This window comes from Nilaparvata lugens, chromosome 7 (genome assembly GCF_014356525.2).
Source record: "Nilaparvata lugens isolate BPH chromosome 7, ASM1435652v1, whole genome shotgun sequence".
In the NCBI taxonomy this organism is placed as follows: domain Eukaryota; kingdom Metazoa; phylum Arthropoda; class Insecta; order Hemiptera; family Delphacidae; genus Nilaparvata; species Nilaparvata lugens.
In genome coordinates, this window is record NC_052510.1 from 1,440,342 (window position 1) to 1,459,211 (window position 18,870).

General features: G+C 36.2%; 1 protein-coding gene across 1 annotated transcript in view; it reads left to right on the forward strand.

The window, feature by feature from the left end:
- LOC111044615 (neurogenic locus Notch protein) overlaps window positions 1–18,870 on the forward strand; it is a gene marked incomplete in the record, with an annotated part of 280,748 nt that overhangs the window by 50,097 nt on the left and 211,781 nt on the right. The window contains 1 exon segment of the mRNA XM_039433417.1: window positions 15,679–15,757. Coding sequence (XP_039289351.1) covers window positions 15,679–15,757 — 79 coding nt within the window.

Consider the following 18,870-nt stretch of genomic DNA (forward strand, 5'->3'; position numbering starts at 1 on the left):
GTTTTTGGTGACGTTCATTTCATCCTGTATTTCAGTTTATCTATAGAGATGTTTGGTCAACGTTTTCGTTCTTTGTGTTCATTATCTGGAATTATCCAAATATTTTGTAGAATATCATGGAGAAACAATAGCGTAAGTAGATATCCCATGGTATTGGACGTTTATGTCGCAATTTTTACTGTTATCTCAAGCCCATAGTCCACGTATTTCTTTCCCGTGATGATGTGTGACGCTGGTAGTCCCTCATATTGTGCCGTTCATACACTCTCACCCCGCCATACATTGAAAATCCACAGCAATCGACAATAATCAGCTTGAGATTTTTTGGGTAGTTGAGAAGTTGATATTGTGGTAATTATTCATATTGAATGAAAAAGACTAAGAAATTGTCAAAAAACTACTGATTTATTGATAATTAGAAAGACTGGTTTCGGTTATTACACCATTGTCAATCTCTGGATTGATGGATTGACAATGGTATAATAACCGAAACCGGTCTTTCTAATTATCAATAAATCAGTGGTTTTTTGACAATTTCATAGTCTTTTTCATTCAATTTTACTGTATCTCAAGCTGATAGTCCACGTAGTTCTTAATAAATATGTTGTTATTATCATAGAGAAACAACAGCGTAAGTAGATATCCCATGGTATTGGACGTTTATGTCGCAATTTTTACTGTTATCTCAAGCTGATTATTGTCGATTGCTGTGGATTTTCAATGTATGGCGGGGTGAGAGTGTATGAACGGCACAATATGAGGGACTACCAGCGTCACACATCATCACGGGAAAGAAATACGTGGACTATGGGCTTGAGATAACAGTAAAAATTGCGACATAAACGTCCAATACCATGGGATATCTACTTACGCTATTGTTTCTCCATGATAATAACAACATATTAATATTACCATATTGTTCCAATCGATCTTCTCTGTTTCTGCATCTTTTCTCACTTTTTGTCAATATTACCTTTTTTCGTAAGCGTCTCTCTCCTTTCCTCCAGTTCTTCTCCTCCATCTACTCCATCCTGAGAAAAGCGTTCAAAGAGAAGACATTTGATAGCCTCTGATAATAGCCTGTCAGCGTTGCCAATTCGTTCCAGTGAGTGGAGGAACAGCAATAGCAATTGATCTCTATGTGATCGATCGGCCATGGCTGTTGACTTTTCTCCTCAGTTTGAACTCAGAGTCAAAGACTTCCTCCTCCTCCTCCTCCACCTCCTCCTCCACCACCTTCTCCTCCTCTTCTTCTACCTCATTCTTCTCCTTTTCTTCTCGAAAAGCAGAAGCTAAAATACTGTGTAACACAGGAATTCGAATCGGAAGGAAATTGGCCAGTAATGACTATGACACTGATCCGCTACGTATTTTCTTTCTCCTCCTCCTCCTCTTCTCCCTCCTCCTTCTTCTTCTTCTTCTCCTTCTTTCCTTCTTCTCCTCAGTTCACCAATAATTGTCTATCCCATTTGATCCCGTAGTATCTGTGTGAGAAACGACCTTTCGTTCGTTGTCGTTTAGGATAGATCGATTTGTCGTTTAGTGTCGTGGCTTCTGTGACCAGTGTAACCTCTGTGCATTGTTGAAAAGACCCCGGCAGAAGTCTTCGGGGTGATTTACAGCATTTATTTAGGATTTTCGTTAAATAATAATTATATATGTGTGTGTATTTTTGGCTTCAAAATTCATAAAATAACTTAATTAATACAATGTGCAGTAATATTTAACTATAATTTGGAGTTTTAATTTTTCTAAATTTAAAATTTGCATTTCATATTTTTTTTTGGACGAAAGTTGACCTTGAACTTCTTACAGAACAAACATAACCTATTTTTTGGACTTGTAATCAAAATTTGGGAATGGAATAGTTTTAGGCCAAGCCTGTTGTTCCTTCCCAATCATATTTATATGATTTGTTATTGTATCCACGTATAAATAAATAAATAAATATTAATTAGCATTTGAATAAATGCATTCTCTATTTATTTTCATCTGTAACTGGTTGGCAGCTATGGCTTCGTATAAAATGAGCACTGCTATCCAGAGATTGTCAGTTTGGTGTAAGGGTGAGCATTCCTGACTAGCAATTGGAAGGTACCGGGTTCGATTCCCGGGCTGGCAACTAATTTTTGGATAGTCTTAGTTCTCATCGAATTTCCATCTAGCTGTTAACCCTGTTGTCAATGTCTGCAGTAGCAGAAGTCTTCGGGGTGATTTACAGCATTTATTTAAGATTTTCGTTGAATAATAATTATATATTAATTAGCATTTGAATGAATGCATTCTCTATTTAATTCCATTTGACCCCGGGAGGACTCCAAATTATGTTTCTACTTCCTTAATTTTTAATATTAAATTAATTAATTTAATATTAATAATTAATATTAAAATAATATTTTTTTATATTAATTTTTAATTTTTCCTTAATTTTTTACTTCCTTAGATTTTCGTTGAATAATAATTATATATTAATTGGCATTTGAATGAATGCATTCTCTATTTAATTCCATTTGACCCCGGGAGGACTCCAAATTATGTTTCTACTTCCTTATCTTTCTCCTTCTTCTTGAACTTGTTCCCCTTCCTGTCTTTTTCTTATTATTTTCCTTTTTCTTCTACATCTCCTTCAATTAAATCGTTATCTTATATTGACCTCTAATCAACCAATATAAAGATTCCAAAATTATGTTTCCGTTTCCTTATAAATCTTCTTCTTCTAATCCTTTCTCTTTTTCTCCCTCTTCTTCTTCTTCTTCTTCATCTCCTTCCTTTCTATCTTCTCCTTTTCCATCTCATTCAATTACATCGTTTTGTTGTTGCTAACCAATACCGATTCCAAAGTTATGTTTCCAGTTTCTTCTCCATCTTCTTCTTCTTCTTCTTCTTCTTATCCTTTCTCCTCTTCTTCTTCATCTCATTCCTTTTCTTCTTCTTTTCATTCTTATTCTTATTCTCCTTTTCCATTTCCTTTTTCAATTCCATCGTTCTGTTGTTAACAGCCAATACCGATCCCAAAATTATGTTTCCACTCCTTCTTCTTCTTCTTCTTCTTCTTCTTCTTCTTCTTCTTCTTTTTCTTCTTCTTCTCCTTCTTCTTCAATTTCATCGTTCTCTTATTGACCACCAATCAACCAATACCGATTCCAGTATTATGTTTCCATTTCCTTCTTCATCGTCTTCTTCTTCTTCTACTTCTTCATCTTCTCCTTCTTCTTCTTCTCTTCCACCATCTCCCTCTTCAAATTGATCGTTCTCTTGTTGACCACCGATCAACTGTGCGATATTGAACGGTGTGAGGTTCACGGTGACCAGTCAGCATATATACATTCCTCATAAATAACAGCACAGCTACCCATTCAACCAACACTGCAGACAGAACTGTCGAATACCAGAACTGATAGTCACAGGATTTGACAACAATGATAGTCAAACGAATTGACAACAATAAGTCACACAGCATTGTTGTCCAATCTCTCTACTTATCGATTTTCCGATATCGGAATCTCCGTTCCTCTATGTTATCGATGTTGTGTGTGAAAATACCTCAATAATTCCCCACTTGCTGTAAGATGAAAGCTGTATGTGTATTACAGTAGATAAGTAACCAATAGTAACTATTCTAGAGATAATAATGTGAAATATTTCTTCTATATTTTATATTGAAAATCTACTTTTCGCCACACAGAAAGCACAGAAAGCAGCTGTTTCCCAGTCCCTACGTAGATCTGAAAAACATTGTTTGCAGACGACTCTCGTCTGACGTCAGAACAGGTTTCTTTCCGGCCTAGGCCAGAAAGTGTACCCATTCCAGCCGCTAACATGGAACTAAGAAAGGTGATCAAAAAACTTTTCATTATTTGTGTTCATTCTTCAATAATTAAAACATTTATAATAATATCATCTTATTGTCATTTGAAAGAATAAAAAAAGTATAAACTCAACCTCCCACATAATTGAACATCATCTTTTAGGTAATTTAGACAAATAAGAATAACAAAAATAAAAAGTACTTGGACAATTTCCTGATATTCAGATTACCTCAGATTTGCTAGAGCTATAACCTTCCACTTCTGCTTTCGGAAGTGCTAAGTAAACAACTATTCTCATATATATTGTTTATTTCTATATTGTATATTGTTCATTTTTGTGTGTGGCGAAAAATAGCTCCTGCTTCACTTTTTTCTTCTCCTTTATCTGCCTGCAATTGAAATAACGAAGCCACTGACATTTGTTCTTCTTCTTCTTCTTCTTCTTCTTCTTCTTCTTCTTCTTCTTCATCTTCTTCTTTGACTAGAAAAGACACTCATATATCGGCTGCAACTTGCAATTACCACCTGGTCTATTTATTGGTGCACCAACTTGGGCAGTACCCAATACAAGTTATATAGAACTGCATTCAATCTCCACTGAGTTTCGTGTTCTTGTTACTCCTTCTCTCTCACTACCACACACACCATCTCTCTCTTCCTTCTCATCTTTCTCTCATAACCCATCGCTCTATCTCTCTCTCAATCACTCTCTGTCTCTCTCTCACTATCTCACTCACCAACTCTCTCTTCCTCCTCATCTTTCTTTCACAACCCATCTCTCTCTCTACCTCACTACCTCACTCACCATCTCTCTCTTCCTCCTTATTTTACTCTCATAACCCATCTCTCTCTCTCTCTCTCCATCTCTCACTCTTCCTCCTTATCTTTCTCTCGTTCCACCTCCTTTTCGTGCTTAATTATCGGCTCTCCTGCCCGTGTGTGCAACAGTTATTGATTTGGCACATGATCATTGCATGCCTTGTGTGTGTTAACCCACTAGAGGCTGGACTCTATATTTATTGTGGCTTCCCTAGCCTGTTGATTGTGCAGTTCGAGGAGGTTGGATTGTAAGACAAGGAGAATCGGAACTATAAAGACGTCCACGTCATAATGGCAGTGGAGAAAGATGGGAGAACATCGTTGACGATTCTCCGCCTTGCCTTTAATATAATAAACACGAAGATCGATGAATGTCACCCACATCAACAGCTGTGTTTGAATGCTCCGCCCTTGATGGGTGTGGCTTGTATCTGCCAATGACAGGCTTCCAATAGGTTAGCCAACTACCAATACAATGCAATATTATTGTAGAGCTCCATTTTCACTGCGAAACTCATGCTTCAAGCTTCATGTTTATTGAAACGATTTAAGTTCACAAGAGATTGATATTGACATTAATATTGAGTTTATTACAGACTAGTCGTCAGGCTCGCTTCGCTCGCCATATCCGTCTAGCCTGGACCCTCGACTGGAGACCGTCCAAGAATGAGATCAGCAGGCTCGCTTCGCTCGCCTGCATTTTTATCATATGTTAGAACGATCCAGTCGGGAGTCCAGACTAAACGTCTGGCTAAACGGATATGGCGAGCGAAGCGAGCCTGACGGCTAGTAATATGATATTCCCAGGAATAGCTCTGATTAAAGTAGCAGTGCCCAATCAATTTTCCCGCAGTGCATTTCAATCTTCAACTTGGTGCCAACCTAACAAAGTCAACTCAACTTAATAACAACCTGACAAAATTATTAATTTAGTTACCAGTTAACAACTGTTTCGAAGAGGTACTCTCTTTAGATTATAGTTCTATATTAACATATGGTATGGCCTTTTTTCAATTATAATTAAGAGAATAAGAAGAATATACATGCTAAAAGACGAACTTTAAAACCTTAAAAACCACCCTTAGAGTTAAAATATTGCCAAAAGTTTTCTTAGTGCGCCTCTAAAGGGCCAACTGAACATACCTACCAAATTTGAACGTTTTTAATCCGGTAGATTTTCAGTTCTGCGAGTGAGTGAGTCAGTCAGTCAGTGAGTGAGTGCCATTTCGCTTTTATATATATAGATTGATATTGATAACTACATCAATGTGACTTTAATGAAACTAATTACTTACATTTATAGTAAATTAGGGATTGTAGCAACTTCAAATATTTTTTTTCAGGATTTCAAGTTGATAATAATTGGTGATGGGGTCATTTGAAGAAAGTTATTGGATTAAGCTATACTTTTTTCATTTGCTAGAGTGTAATTCAAGGTTAAAAACTCATAAACAAAATGTTAGTTACATTTTAGACGCAAGCATATATGGAGTATGATAGGGAGAACTTGAAATTGAGCCAAAGTATCAGTTGTGCTTAACTACTTGTTTCCTGCTTACTGGTGTATTATCCCTCTCTGTCTGCACTTGACGTCTGATTAGCTGATAGCTTCACTGCCGACCCAAAGTCAACTATACTGAGGTCCACTAAATGTATTTACTGGGTAAATGATTTGAGAAGTCTTGCTGCCATTTAGAATAATTATAAGATGCGCTAAGGTCTGATGATGAATTTTTCTTTTCTAAAATTGATAGCTTTCATTCCGAGCGATTGAATGCATAGAGAGTATCGATAAGATGTTGCCCGAAATAATTTAGAAGTGATTCGAGAAATCAGCTTATCAAAAAATTGATATGATACAGATAAACTACCAACTCTGGCTGACGGCATGTGCCATGCCAATTGAATTTTTGTTATTGCTTTGGAATTGGTGCTTTTTATTATGAGTATCAATTAATTCTTTATCTATCTATGTAGTGAGGTCCACGTTATAATGGCAGTGGAGAAAGATAGGAGAACAATGTTGCCGATTCTCTTCCTTGACACTGCCTTCTTTAGAGGATAACTGATGTAATACTAACTGTTCATTCTTTTTTAAAATAATCAATAATTTTCTATTCGCCAAGAAAATATTTTACAATGGTTGAATGATTTTTTTAATATTGATATTGAATTGTATTTAAGAACAATCTGAAAATGTTTCAAGAGGTAGAAAAGGATATCACTATCTGCTTTGTTGTATGATAGACAAGGATAGCAACACAAATGTTTATAGAATACTGCCATCATAACACATGGATCTCACTATAATTCACATTCAGCAATTGAAATTTTGATGTGTATTAAAAACATTTTTTAATTTTTAATCAGTTTAGAAGCTAATTTTGTATTTGGTTAGGAAATGTGAAAGGTACGATATTCTAGGAATGATGTTGGAAATGTGCTAAAGGTTTACTTGAGTAGAAGAAAAATATACTTAGATGAGATGATGATTATTATTAGCGTATGGCTTTTATTGGTGAGGAGACCCAAGGGTAGTTCCACCTTGAGAGATGAAGAAGATGGTAGTTCCACCTTCCAGATGAGATGATGAAGAAGAAGGAAAAAGAGAAGAAGGAGGAAAAGGAGACCAAGATAAAGAAGAAGGAGGAGTCTTGAAAAAATATACTTAGATGAGAAGAAGGAGAAGTAGTAGTAGAAGAAGAAGAAGGAAAAGGAGAAGAAGGAGACACTGGAAAAGAAGATAGAGAAGTAGGAAGAGTCGGTCAATACGGTAGAAATGAAGGATACAATGTTAGATAAAGAGGTAAAGAAGAAGAAGAAGGAGTAGAAGTAGAAAGGAGAAGGAAAAGAAGTAGAAGGAGGAAAAGGAGACTATGATAAAGAAGAAGGAGGAGTCGTTCAATACGGTGGAAAAGAAGAAGGATACAATGTTAGATAAGGAGAAGAAGAAGAAGAAGAAGAAGCAGAAGAAGGAGAAGAAGTAGAAAAAGAACAATGTTAAGACGGAGAATCATGAATCAAAAAGAATTAGACCACGATTAGCTTGCGGTCATTCGTGTAACATTAACTGAGTTTATTATTATCTCAAGAGAAGGGAGATAGTTCAACATTTCTCCTTCTCTCTCATTCTCTTTCGATCCTCCTTCTCCCACATTGTCTCTCTACCTCTCCTTCGTTTTTCCTCTTTCTCTCCTGCCATCTCTATTCTTATTTCACTTATCAAGTTTTATCATTTCAAGAGAAGGTGGGATAGTTCATAATTTTTCCTTCTCTCTCATTCTCTTTCATCCTCCTTCTCCTCCATTGTCTCATTACCTCTCCTTCCTCTTTCTCTCCTTCTCCCACCTCTATTCCCTCATCTCATATCACCAAGTTTCATTATTCCAAGAGAAGGTGGGATAGTTCATCATTTTTCCTTCTCTCTCATTCTCTTTTATCCTCCTTCTCCTCCATTGTCTCATTACCTCTCCTTCCTCTTTCTCTCCTTCTCCCACCTCTATTCTCTCATCTCATCTCACCAAGTTTCATTATTTCAAGAGAAGGTGGGATAGTTCATCATTTTTCCTTCTCTCTCATTCTCTTTCCATTCTCCTTCTCCTTCATTCTCTCTCTAAATCTTCTTCGTCCTTCCTCTTTCTCCCATTCTCCCACCTCTATTCTCTCTTCACTTACTGAGAGTTTTATTATTTCAATAGAAGGTGAGATAGTTCAAACTTTCTCCTTCTCTCTTATTCTCTTTCATCCTCCTTATCCCCATTGTCTCTTTACCTCTCCTTCGTCCTTCCTTGTTCTCTCCTTTTTCCACCTCTTTCCCGTTTTCTTCCTCCTACAGTGAGGTCTTCTTCTCTTCTTCTTCTTCTTCTTCTTCTTCTTCTTCTTACAATCAGGGATCAGTGAGGTCAGTGAGGTCCATGTTATATAATGGTAGTGGAGAAAGATAGGAGAAAAGCGTAGCCGATTTTCTGCCTTGCCACTGCCTTCTATATAACGTGGACCTCACCATATAAGTTGAGAATTTAAATAGTAATTTCAAGTAATCAAGTAATTTGATAATAGCATTATATAGACGAAACATATCATGATGAAAGGGTACTAAGTTTTATATTTTTATTTATATTCAAAAGTAACTCTAAAGAAAAAAGACAAGTTGAGAATTATCTGCATCTATAGCCCTTCTATATCCCTGGCAGTGATCCAGATATTCAGAATTGATTTAGAATATATATCACACCACCATCGCATACATAACTATAAAATATAATATTCAACTGCATAACTCATTTTATCATTAACACCATAGAGCGTTGCATCAAGTCTTGTATTAATCACTGTACCAACCCGGCTCTATTAATATTCCAAAACCGATTGTAACTTAATTAAATCCTCTTCCTCACTATCACTCTCTTTCTCTCTCTTTTTATCCTCTCTGTCTCTTTCTTCTATCTTTTTCTCTCTTAGTATGATCCTTATTCTGATCACCCTAACACACACACACACACTCTCTCTGTCTATTTTAGTAGAGAGTTAGTGGGAAGGATATTTTTAATATTCTTTCCGAAGAATGGACATTGATATGTCCAAAGCTCCGCCAAATTTATGTAGATGCATAACAATATTATCTTTAGTTATTACAAATTGCTTTTTTCGTATCATATACAGTTCAATAATTATTTTCTTAGTCTATATTATGTAAATTCATCTATAATTTTGCTTATTGTAAGCTATTGTATATAAGTGTATAATCCTGTATATATTGTAATCTACATAAATAAAGTACTCAATCAATCTCTCTCCCTCTTCCTCAAGTACTCAATCAACAATCTCTCTCACACACACTCAAACTCTCCCTATATCTCACTTTCTTTTAATCCTCATTCTTCCATCATATTTCTTCTCCAAGCCCTACAGCCAGTTCCCTCTCTGAAACTGGTCAGTCTCCCAGTGTAACCGGTTGAATTTTTTCCCAGTTTTAGAACTAATATTGCAGAGTATGATTTAAACACAGTTGAACCCATAAATAACTTCAAATCACAAACAATTTTGCATTATTCATTAGGTGTAGCTGGAGGTAATTATTGTGAAATCAAGGAGTAAAAATACTCATTGATTTTTGATACATTTTTTTTAGTTTTTACAGTTTTGGAAACATCAATGCACACTCTTGAAAAAGCATAATATGCTTATCAAAAAATAAAGCTTATCTCTGATAATATTAATGAAATCTTTGGGGTCGATTGTTGAGAAATAAAAAAAAACATCAATAAATTAATGCTGAATGGTTTCTGGCTGTTCGGTACACTTTTTTTCATTATTTAAATTGGATAATCTTTTTCAATATAATTGTTAAGATCATTATAAGAGTGAGAAAAAGTGGCAACTGAAATTTTTAAATGGTCTAATAAGCGAGTTATGGGTTGTTGAAGGGCTAACATTCCAGATTCCGTTTTCTTTCCAGATCATAAACGGTTTCGACTATATTATTAGAACTTCTCTGAAGATTCAAAAACTATATCTTTTCAAACTAAAACATTTTATTGCCTATTTCGTTCATAAATAAAAAGTCATTTTTTGTAAATTCGATAACTTGTTTATTTTGGTATTAATCGCAAAAAACACATAATTAGAACAAAGCCAATGATATTCTGAATGTATTAAAAAAACTCCAATGGAAAATTCGAAAGAAAACGGAATCTGGAAAGTTAGCCCTTCAACAACCCATAACTCGCTTATTAGACCACTTAAAAATTTCAGTTGCCACTTTTTCTCACTCTTATAATGATCTTAACAATTATATTGAAAAAGATTATTCAATGTAAATAAAAACGGAAAGGTGTACCAAACTGCCTTAAGAATGTATTATCACAGAAGAAAAGGGAAATTAAATTCTGTGTAAAATATTCTGTAATATTTAAGTAATTCTGTAATATTTTCATCTCATTACATTTCCTGGTCCAATTCTTGAGAATAGATATAGATGATACACATCACATTAAAACTTGATAGGAGTCAATGATGCATACATAAGTAGACCTGCTCTTCTATTAATTTATTCATTCAATGGTATGTAATTTATCAATGCTAATAAGGTGGTATTCAGAGTGAGTTACAGATAGATGGTACTTGATTCATTCATATAACAATTTTGTTATAAATTCGGATCTTAATCTTTCTAATTCAAAATTAATTGTTTCAGGTGTTGGTGTTTTGTTTCAATGTGGAAATTAGTGAAGAATTGATAAGTCGCACATAACCTTTATGTGGACAATTTATTTTATGAAATTGGGATGAAAAGAAGTTTTGGACTGTAGTCTGTTTCTTTGTCCTTAAGTTGATTGTGAATTATGAATAAATAAACAATTCCGTTTATAGACTTATAGACTATTTATGGTAATCACCAGTAATTTCAACAACTACAACATCCATGCTTGAATACACCGTGACAGAAATAGAATTTTATCTACTTGAACAGACACAAATTTATTTGTAGAGTGAGATCCTAAGATTTATAGCATATTAAACCCAATCTAGAAATAAAATTCCAGGCAGTATGTGGGTCAACACACATTGGGTGATTGACATTTGACTGATAAGAACTGTGAAAATTCGAGCAAATAATTGATAAGCCCAACAGCTGCCAGCGAACAATTATTTACATTCCAAGTTCAATGTCAATAGAACGCGTCAATGTCCCAGGGCTTATGTCACGCTATTGTTTCTAAAACTATGTCACTTGTTTGATTTACTAACATGACTGATAAGAGGTGATTAATCTTTCAGTTGAAGCTATTTGATAATAATTATTATTAAACGAAAATCCCAATCAAATTCTGTAAATCACCCCGAAGACTTCTGCTACTGCAAATATTGACAACAGAACCAAGTTAAGTTGGTTATTAATTAGCATTTGAATAATTGAAACTTCCGATTTATTTCCATCTGTAGACTATTCGATAGTGATTAATAATGTGATTTTCTTGATGTAAATCTTCCAGTTAAAGCTATTTGCCATGTTGTAATAATGTGATTCCCTCACATTATTGATAAGAGGTGATAAATCATACAATTGAAGCTGATAGTAATGTGCTAAATGTGATAATAATGTGATTTGATCACATTATAGATAAGAAATGATAAAATTCATCAAATGAAGCTTGCATAGCGTGGGCTGATTAGGACAATTTATGTGTTAGTTATATTTACAATACTAGCAATCAGGCTTGCTTCGCTCGCCATATCCTTCTAGCCAGGGGGCTCCGCCCCCTGGACCCCCGACTGGATCGTCCAGAAATGAGATCAGCGGGCTCGCTTCGCTCGCCTGCATGTCGACCTCAGCGGAACCTCTGTACCGAATTTGAACGTATTATGTCAATTTGATCTCGAAAAACAACTGTTACTATATCGGCGTATCTTTGGCGAACAAAATTCTTCCACCTCAGCTAAACCTGTGTACTGATTTTTTTTAAATATATTTCCCATCAATTATTGAAAAAGGTGAGGAAACGCTAATTTTGGCTAACTGGATAAATTAAGAGGATAAATTTACATTTAGGAGGTCCTGGATAAATGCATTTCATTCTTCAACTTGGTGCCAACCTAACAAAGTCAACTCAATTTAATGCCGACCTGACAAAATTTTTAATTTAGTTAAGAGTCAATACTCTTAAATTATGGCATGGTAATCCATGATCTTCTTGAACACAAACAGTATTTCAAGAAGAATCTCTATATCTCAAAAACTGTTTCCATTTCAGAAATAGTATCGGGAAAAGTGTTCATCAAGAAACAGACTGAATATTTCTGTATAACATCTCTCAGACAATCCTTTAGGACCTTCTATCTTCTTCCAGGACACAAACTTGTCTACACTTCAACAATCATCTCTCTCTCACTCTCTTTGTGGGTTAATTGGAAGAGGGTACTCTTATCGCCTGAACTTCGCCCATATAACTTGTAGTAATATTCAGTAAAAATAAAGGCATCTATCCATCCCTCTCTCTCCTGCACTCCCTCACAAATACCGCTTTCTCTTTCACACACTCACAGCAAGGAGGAACTCCAGACCAGAGAATTCAGCCGGACTCGGAAGAACAGCCGGGATTTGATACAAGAACAGTGTGATACACAATCTGGCAACACCGCATTCTCATATAATATGCGCTGCACTGCTGTGTCGATGAAGACTGTGAGGAGGAAGTTTTTAGAGTGTGAGGAAGAGTGTGGACTTGATAGGAGACTAGACAGAGAAGGGAAACCGGTTGAAGGTGAAGGAGTAAGAGAAGAAGAAGATGAAGAGAGAGGAACAGTGGACTAGTAAGGAGACTAGACAGAGAAGGAGACTTGTAGAGGTGGTGAAGACGAAGAAGAAGAAGATGATCATGTAGAAGAAGAAGTAGGAGTTGAAGAAGATGTAGAAGAACAAAGTGGAGAAGAAGTAGAAGTAGAAGAAAAAGAAGAAGAAGGAGTTGAAGAGGATGTAGAAGAAGATCGAAGAAGAGAAGAAGGGAGTTGAAGAAGATGTAGAAGAAGAAGAAGAAGAGCAGCAACCAGTTGAGAGGGCAGGTGTTGCTTGATGACTGTACGCTCGCGTGCGTGCGTCTACCGGCCGGATTATGAAGTCCTTTGTGTGGCCAGTCTAGGGTCCTACAGTAAAAATTCACCCCAAATTGTCAGTGTCTCTCATGGACAAAATCAGTGTTCTTTTCATTGAATAAGTACTGACTGAGTCCTGATCAGGGTCTTGGAGTGAAGATTCATTTCAAACTGACAGTGTTCTTATGGATAATATGGATATGGTACCCATTCACCCAATACTGACTGAGGTGAATGTTATCTTGTTGCTGAGAGTACAAAATCAGAGTTGAAACATCTGTCGTTTGGCTGGTGGAGAATTCTTAGTGCTTTTTTCGATCATCTAGTTTTCGATCACTTGCGAGTTTACGGCAATTCGGAAGTGATTTGGGAGGTGTTTTAGGAGATATTTGGTGAAGTTTATGCTGGTTGGAAACTAGTTGGTGAGAAATTTGAAATGACCAAACATTGGTGGAGAATTTTAGGTGGTTTTTTCGATCACCTAGATTTTCGATCACTTAGGAGTTTACGGCAATTGGGAGGTGATTTGGGATATGATTTAGGTGATTTGGTGAAGATTATGCTGGTTGTAAACTAGTTGTGAAGTTAGAAATGAATAAAGACGTTGAAAGGTGTGGAGATGTGCCAATTCTTGGCCAAGATATGTAAACTGAAATTTAGAACTCAATGCTGTTTCATAGTTAGGTAGTACCTTAGAGGTAAGGTAGTATGAGAAGATATCCCATGGTTTGCAGAATTGATTCAAAGTCTGAAGTTTTGTATCAATTTATGGCGATTTGTATCAATTTGAGATGATACTGTTATCACGTGTGGTGATACTGTATCATTTTTTGGCGATACTGTATCATTTATGGTGTTACTGTATCATTTTTGGTGATACTGTATCATTTTTTGGTGATACTGTATCATTTTTTGGTGATACTGTATCATTTATGGTGATAAAGTATCATTTTTTGGTGATACTGTATCATTTATGGTGATACCATAGAGAATAGAAAGCATAATAAGATATCCCATGGTATAATTATGTCATTCATGTTCCAAATTTCAAGCAAATTTTTTGTTGACTCAAACCGATTACTGTCGACTACTGTCTATTATTACTGTAAGAACGGCACAGTATGAGAGACTACCAGTCTCACATAGCTTCATGAGTACTAGGACTATCAGTACTAGCTACAACTAGTAGTGCTGTGAACAGTAGACCTCACGCAGTATTCTCATCCACAAGTACCTGATTGAAACTATAGACCTTATGGAAATACAGCAATAGCAGACTGGCTTCTCCACACATCATCTGTGTAATCACTTATCAGCTGATTTATGATGAATAATTCTATAGTCTGATTTTTACTCTAATATTGGCGTATGAAGGAGGCTCCTTTTTCCTTTTATATTATCCTTGAAATGCAAAATTTCCAAAAACCTTGTATATACGTCGACGCGCAATTGAAAAAGGAACATACCTGTCAAATTTCATGGAAATCTATTACCGCGTTCCGCCGTAAATGCGCAACATATAAACATTCAAACATTTAGAGAAATGCCAAACCGTCGACTTGAATCTTAGACCTCACTTCGCTCGGTCAATAAGGATAATAAGTAGGTTTAGACTACCTAGACTACCTACTATAATAAGTAGGACTATCAGTTCCTAGTACAATAAGTACTAGGACTATCAGCTTGAGTTGAAATTGTAAATTGAAAAATAAACACTTTATACCATGGGATATATTCTAGTGCTTTATTTTTTCTGTGATTTATAAGGCATTGCAGGGGATCAAAGGAATCCGAGAACTGTGTGTACTATACAATGATTTCTAATTCAATTCAACGGCATGTAGAAGTGAAGGTTTTGATTTGTTCTCTTGATGATGATGATAATAGAAGAAGGGGAGACTCCAAATATAAATGAAGTTGTCACTAAGCCCGCATGTTGGTATTGAATTTAGTAAGGCTGAAAAGCAAGTAGTAATTGGAATTTAATTGGATAGAAGAAGAAGGGAGAAGAAGAAGAAGACGTCGCAGCAGAAGAAGAAAAAGAAAGAAAGGAAGCAGAACAGAACTAAAAAGAGGAGGAGGAGAAGAAGAAGAAGAAAAAGAAGGAGAAGATGAAAATGAAGCAGAACAGAACTAAAAGAAGGAGGAGTAGGGGAGAAGGAGACGCAAAAGACGAAGATGACGAAACAGAACAGAACTAAAAGACGAGGATGAGGAGGAGGTGAAGAAGAAGAAGAAGAAGAAGAAGAAGAAGAAGAAAAAGAAGAAGAAGGTGGAGGAGAAGAAAAATTCTAAGAGAGTACAATGATCTTATAAGGACACTGATCTCGTCAGTAACGAGATTTAGTGATTAATGACATTGTTATAAATCCTTCTATCCTTCCACTTTTGTTATTAATTCATTATAATGTTTTCTCCATTTTTTGTCAATTTATTAATATTTTATTTTGTTTTTCAGGTGTCGTCTCCTGTTCGCCGAATCCTTGTAAAAATGGCGGCGCCTGTCTCACCTCACCTAAAGGAAAATCTTTTTGCAAGTAAGTTTCCACCCAATTTTCAGACTTTTCCAGAGTTGTTCTCTATTTATAAGGTTTTTCTCAAGTTAAAAATTGAGCCTATTACACTTCCCTATAGTTGAAACACTGGACTGCTCCTTGTTAATACAATTCAAATACTCAGCTAGACCGTGAAAACATAACTTTTGAATAAAAATTTAAATATTTGAAACATGAATAATAATGCTGACTGATACACTCAAAGCCGAATCATGCATGAAGTTATGCATGACTGGGCCACGTGACCGTTTTATATCATGAACTACTATTGTTCTTCCCCTCTCACTCTTGCATGGTCACCGTCTATCACTCCCTCTCATTCTATCTCACTAGCCTCTTTAAATACTTTCATTCTTTTCTTGCTCTGATGAATGAATAAATATTCAGACAATGTCCGTCCGACACAAGTAGTGTGGCGGACAAGCTGAAGAGAAAAAGAGAATGTAGAGAGGGAGAAGAAGAAGATGGAGAGGAAGAAGGAAGTGGAGGAGGAGGAAGAGAAGAAGGAGGAGAAGAATAGAAGAGACAACACAAATGAGAAGAGGTAGTCTAGTAATAATAATGAGGATAAATGTCATGAGTAGGAGAAGGAGAAGAAGAAGAAGAAGAAGAAGGAGGAGGAGGAGGAGGATGAAGAAAAGGAGGAGAAGAAGAAGAAAAAGAAGGAGAAGGAGGAAGAGAAGATGGAGGATAAGAATAGAAGAGACAACACAAATGAGAAGAAGTAGTATACTAATAATCAGGATAAATTTTAGGAGTAGGAAGAGGAGGAGGAGGAGGAGGAGGAGGAGGAGGAGGAGGAGGAGGAGGAGGAGGAGGATGAAGAGAAGGAGGAGAAGAAGAAGAAAGCTTATCGTTAGACGAGGGAGAATTGAGAATTGAGTTTAGACATCAGAGAAGAGAGAGAGAAGGTATGAGAGAGTTTTTTGGATCCATTAAGAATGAGGAAGATTATTCCAAGAATAATAATAATAATAATACTGAGGGTGATGCCCACATGAGCTCTTAGGCTTGTGCGTGGGCAATGAGTGAGAGGGATGATGATGATGAGAGACTACTTCCTAGGTAGTCGGGACCGACGGCTTATCGTGTCCTCCGAAAGACGGGAAAGGAGGAACAGGAAAGAGAGAAGGCAGTGAATGACAGAAGAAAGGAGGTGAGGAGGAAGAGGAAAAGGGTAGTGATAAAGGTGGAAAAGGAAATAAAGTGGAATGAGAAGAAACTGAGAAAATGGGTGGGGCCGAGGGAAGTGGAAGAAGAAGAAGTGGAAGAAGTACAAGAAGAAGAAGAAGATGGAGAAGAAGAAAAAGGAGGAGTAGAAGAAGAAGAAGAATAGAATAGAGACAACACAAATGAGGAGAAGTAGTCGACTAATATTGAGGATAAATGTGAGGAGATGGAAAAGAGGATACAAAGAAAAATAGAAAAGCAGTGGATATGTAATGGACTGCAATATTGTAGGAGAATCGTGAATGTTAAATTTTAATTAGCAGTCCTTGATGCCAAAACAGGGAAACAGTATTAGAGTTACAGGCAGTCACACTATACTAGTAGAAGAAAACCAAGGTAAAGAAGAATAAGAATGAAAAGAGAAACAAAAAGGGTAGAAGACAAGGATGACAGAGGAAAGAGAAAGTATGTTTGTAGAATAGCAGCCCTTGAAGGTGTTACAAAGGAGCATGGGAATTAGCGGGATTTAGTCTACAACAATAATCATGAGAGAAAAACAGGAAAATGATGAAGAAGTAGAAGAGAGAGAAGAAGATGAAGCAGAAGAAAAAGAAGAGGATGATGATGATGAGGAGGAGGAGGAGGAGTAGGAGGAGGAGGAGGAGGAAGGAGGAGAAGAATAGAAAGGCGAAGTGAACGTTTGTTGGTTAATCAAAAGTTTATGGATATGGAGTAGCAGCTAGCTTTAAGCCTGTAGATATTCACCTTGTTCTAATTTCGTGTAGGGTATTGCTCAAGAAAACACTGTAAGGATAAAAGGATGAAAAGGAATATAATGTACAGCATTGCGAAAGGATAAAGAATCCATGGAATGTAATAAAAATAGAATAGGGGTGAGAAATGCCATTGATGATGACTTTAAAAGAGAAAAACTAGAAAAACTCCTAAATCTTTATATATATATATATATAATATATATATATATCTATATATATATATATAAGCGAAATGGCACCACTCACAGACTGACTGACTCACTCACTCACTCACTCGCAGAACTAAAAATCTACCGGACCAAAAACGTTCAAATTTGGTAGGTATGTTCAGTTGGCCCTTTAGAGGCGCACTAAGAAATCTTTTGGCAATATTTTAACTCTAAGGGTGGTTTTTAAGGGTTTAAAGTTCGTCTTTTAGCATGTATATTTTTCTTATTCCCTTAATTATAATATTGAAAAATGTCCATACCATATGTCAATATAGAACTATAATCTAGAGAGAGTACCTCTTCAGTTGTTAACAGTTGTTAACTGGTAACTAAATTAATAATTTTGTCAGGTTGGCATTAAGTTGAGTTGAATTGTTAGGTTGGCACCAAGTTGAAGATTGAAATGCATTTATCGTGGGAAATGCATTTATCGTGTAATGTTGAAAAATGTCCATACCATATATGTTACTATAGAACTATAATCTAGAGAGAGTACCTCTTCGAAACAGTTGTTAATTGGTAACTAAATTAATAATTTTGTCAGGTTGGCATTAAGTTGAGTTGACTTGTTAGGTTGGCACCAAGTTGAAGATTGAAATGCATTTATCGTGGGAAAATTGATTGGGCACTGCTACTTCAATCCTGGGAATATTATATTACTAGCATTCCGGCTCGCTTCGCTCGCCATATCTGTTTAGCCAGACGTTTAGTCTGGATCCCCGACTGGATCGTCCTAACATATGATAAAAATGCTCAAATGAAAAATGCAGCTGCTGATCTCATTTTTGGACGGTCTCCAGTCGGGTGTCCAGGGGGCGGAGCCCCCTGGCTAGACGGATATGTCGAGCGAAGCGAGCCTGACGGCTAGTGAACTATAAATTCTATTCATACAGCTGTTGTTATCAATCTTCTCATCAAATAGCTCCCATATTTCCATCAA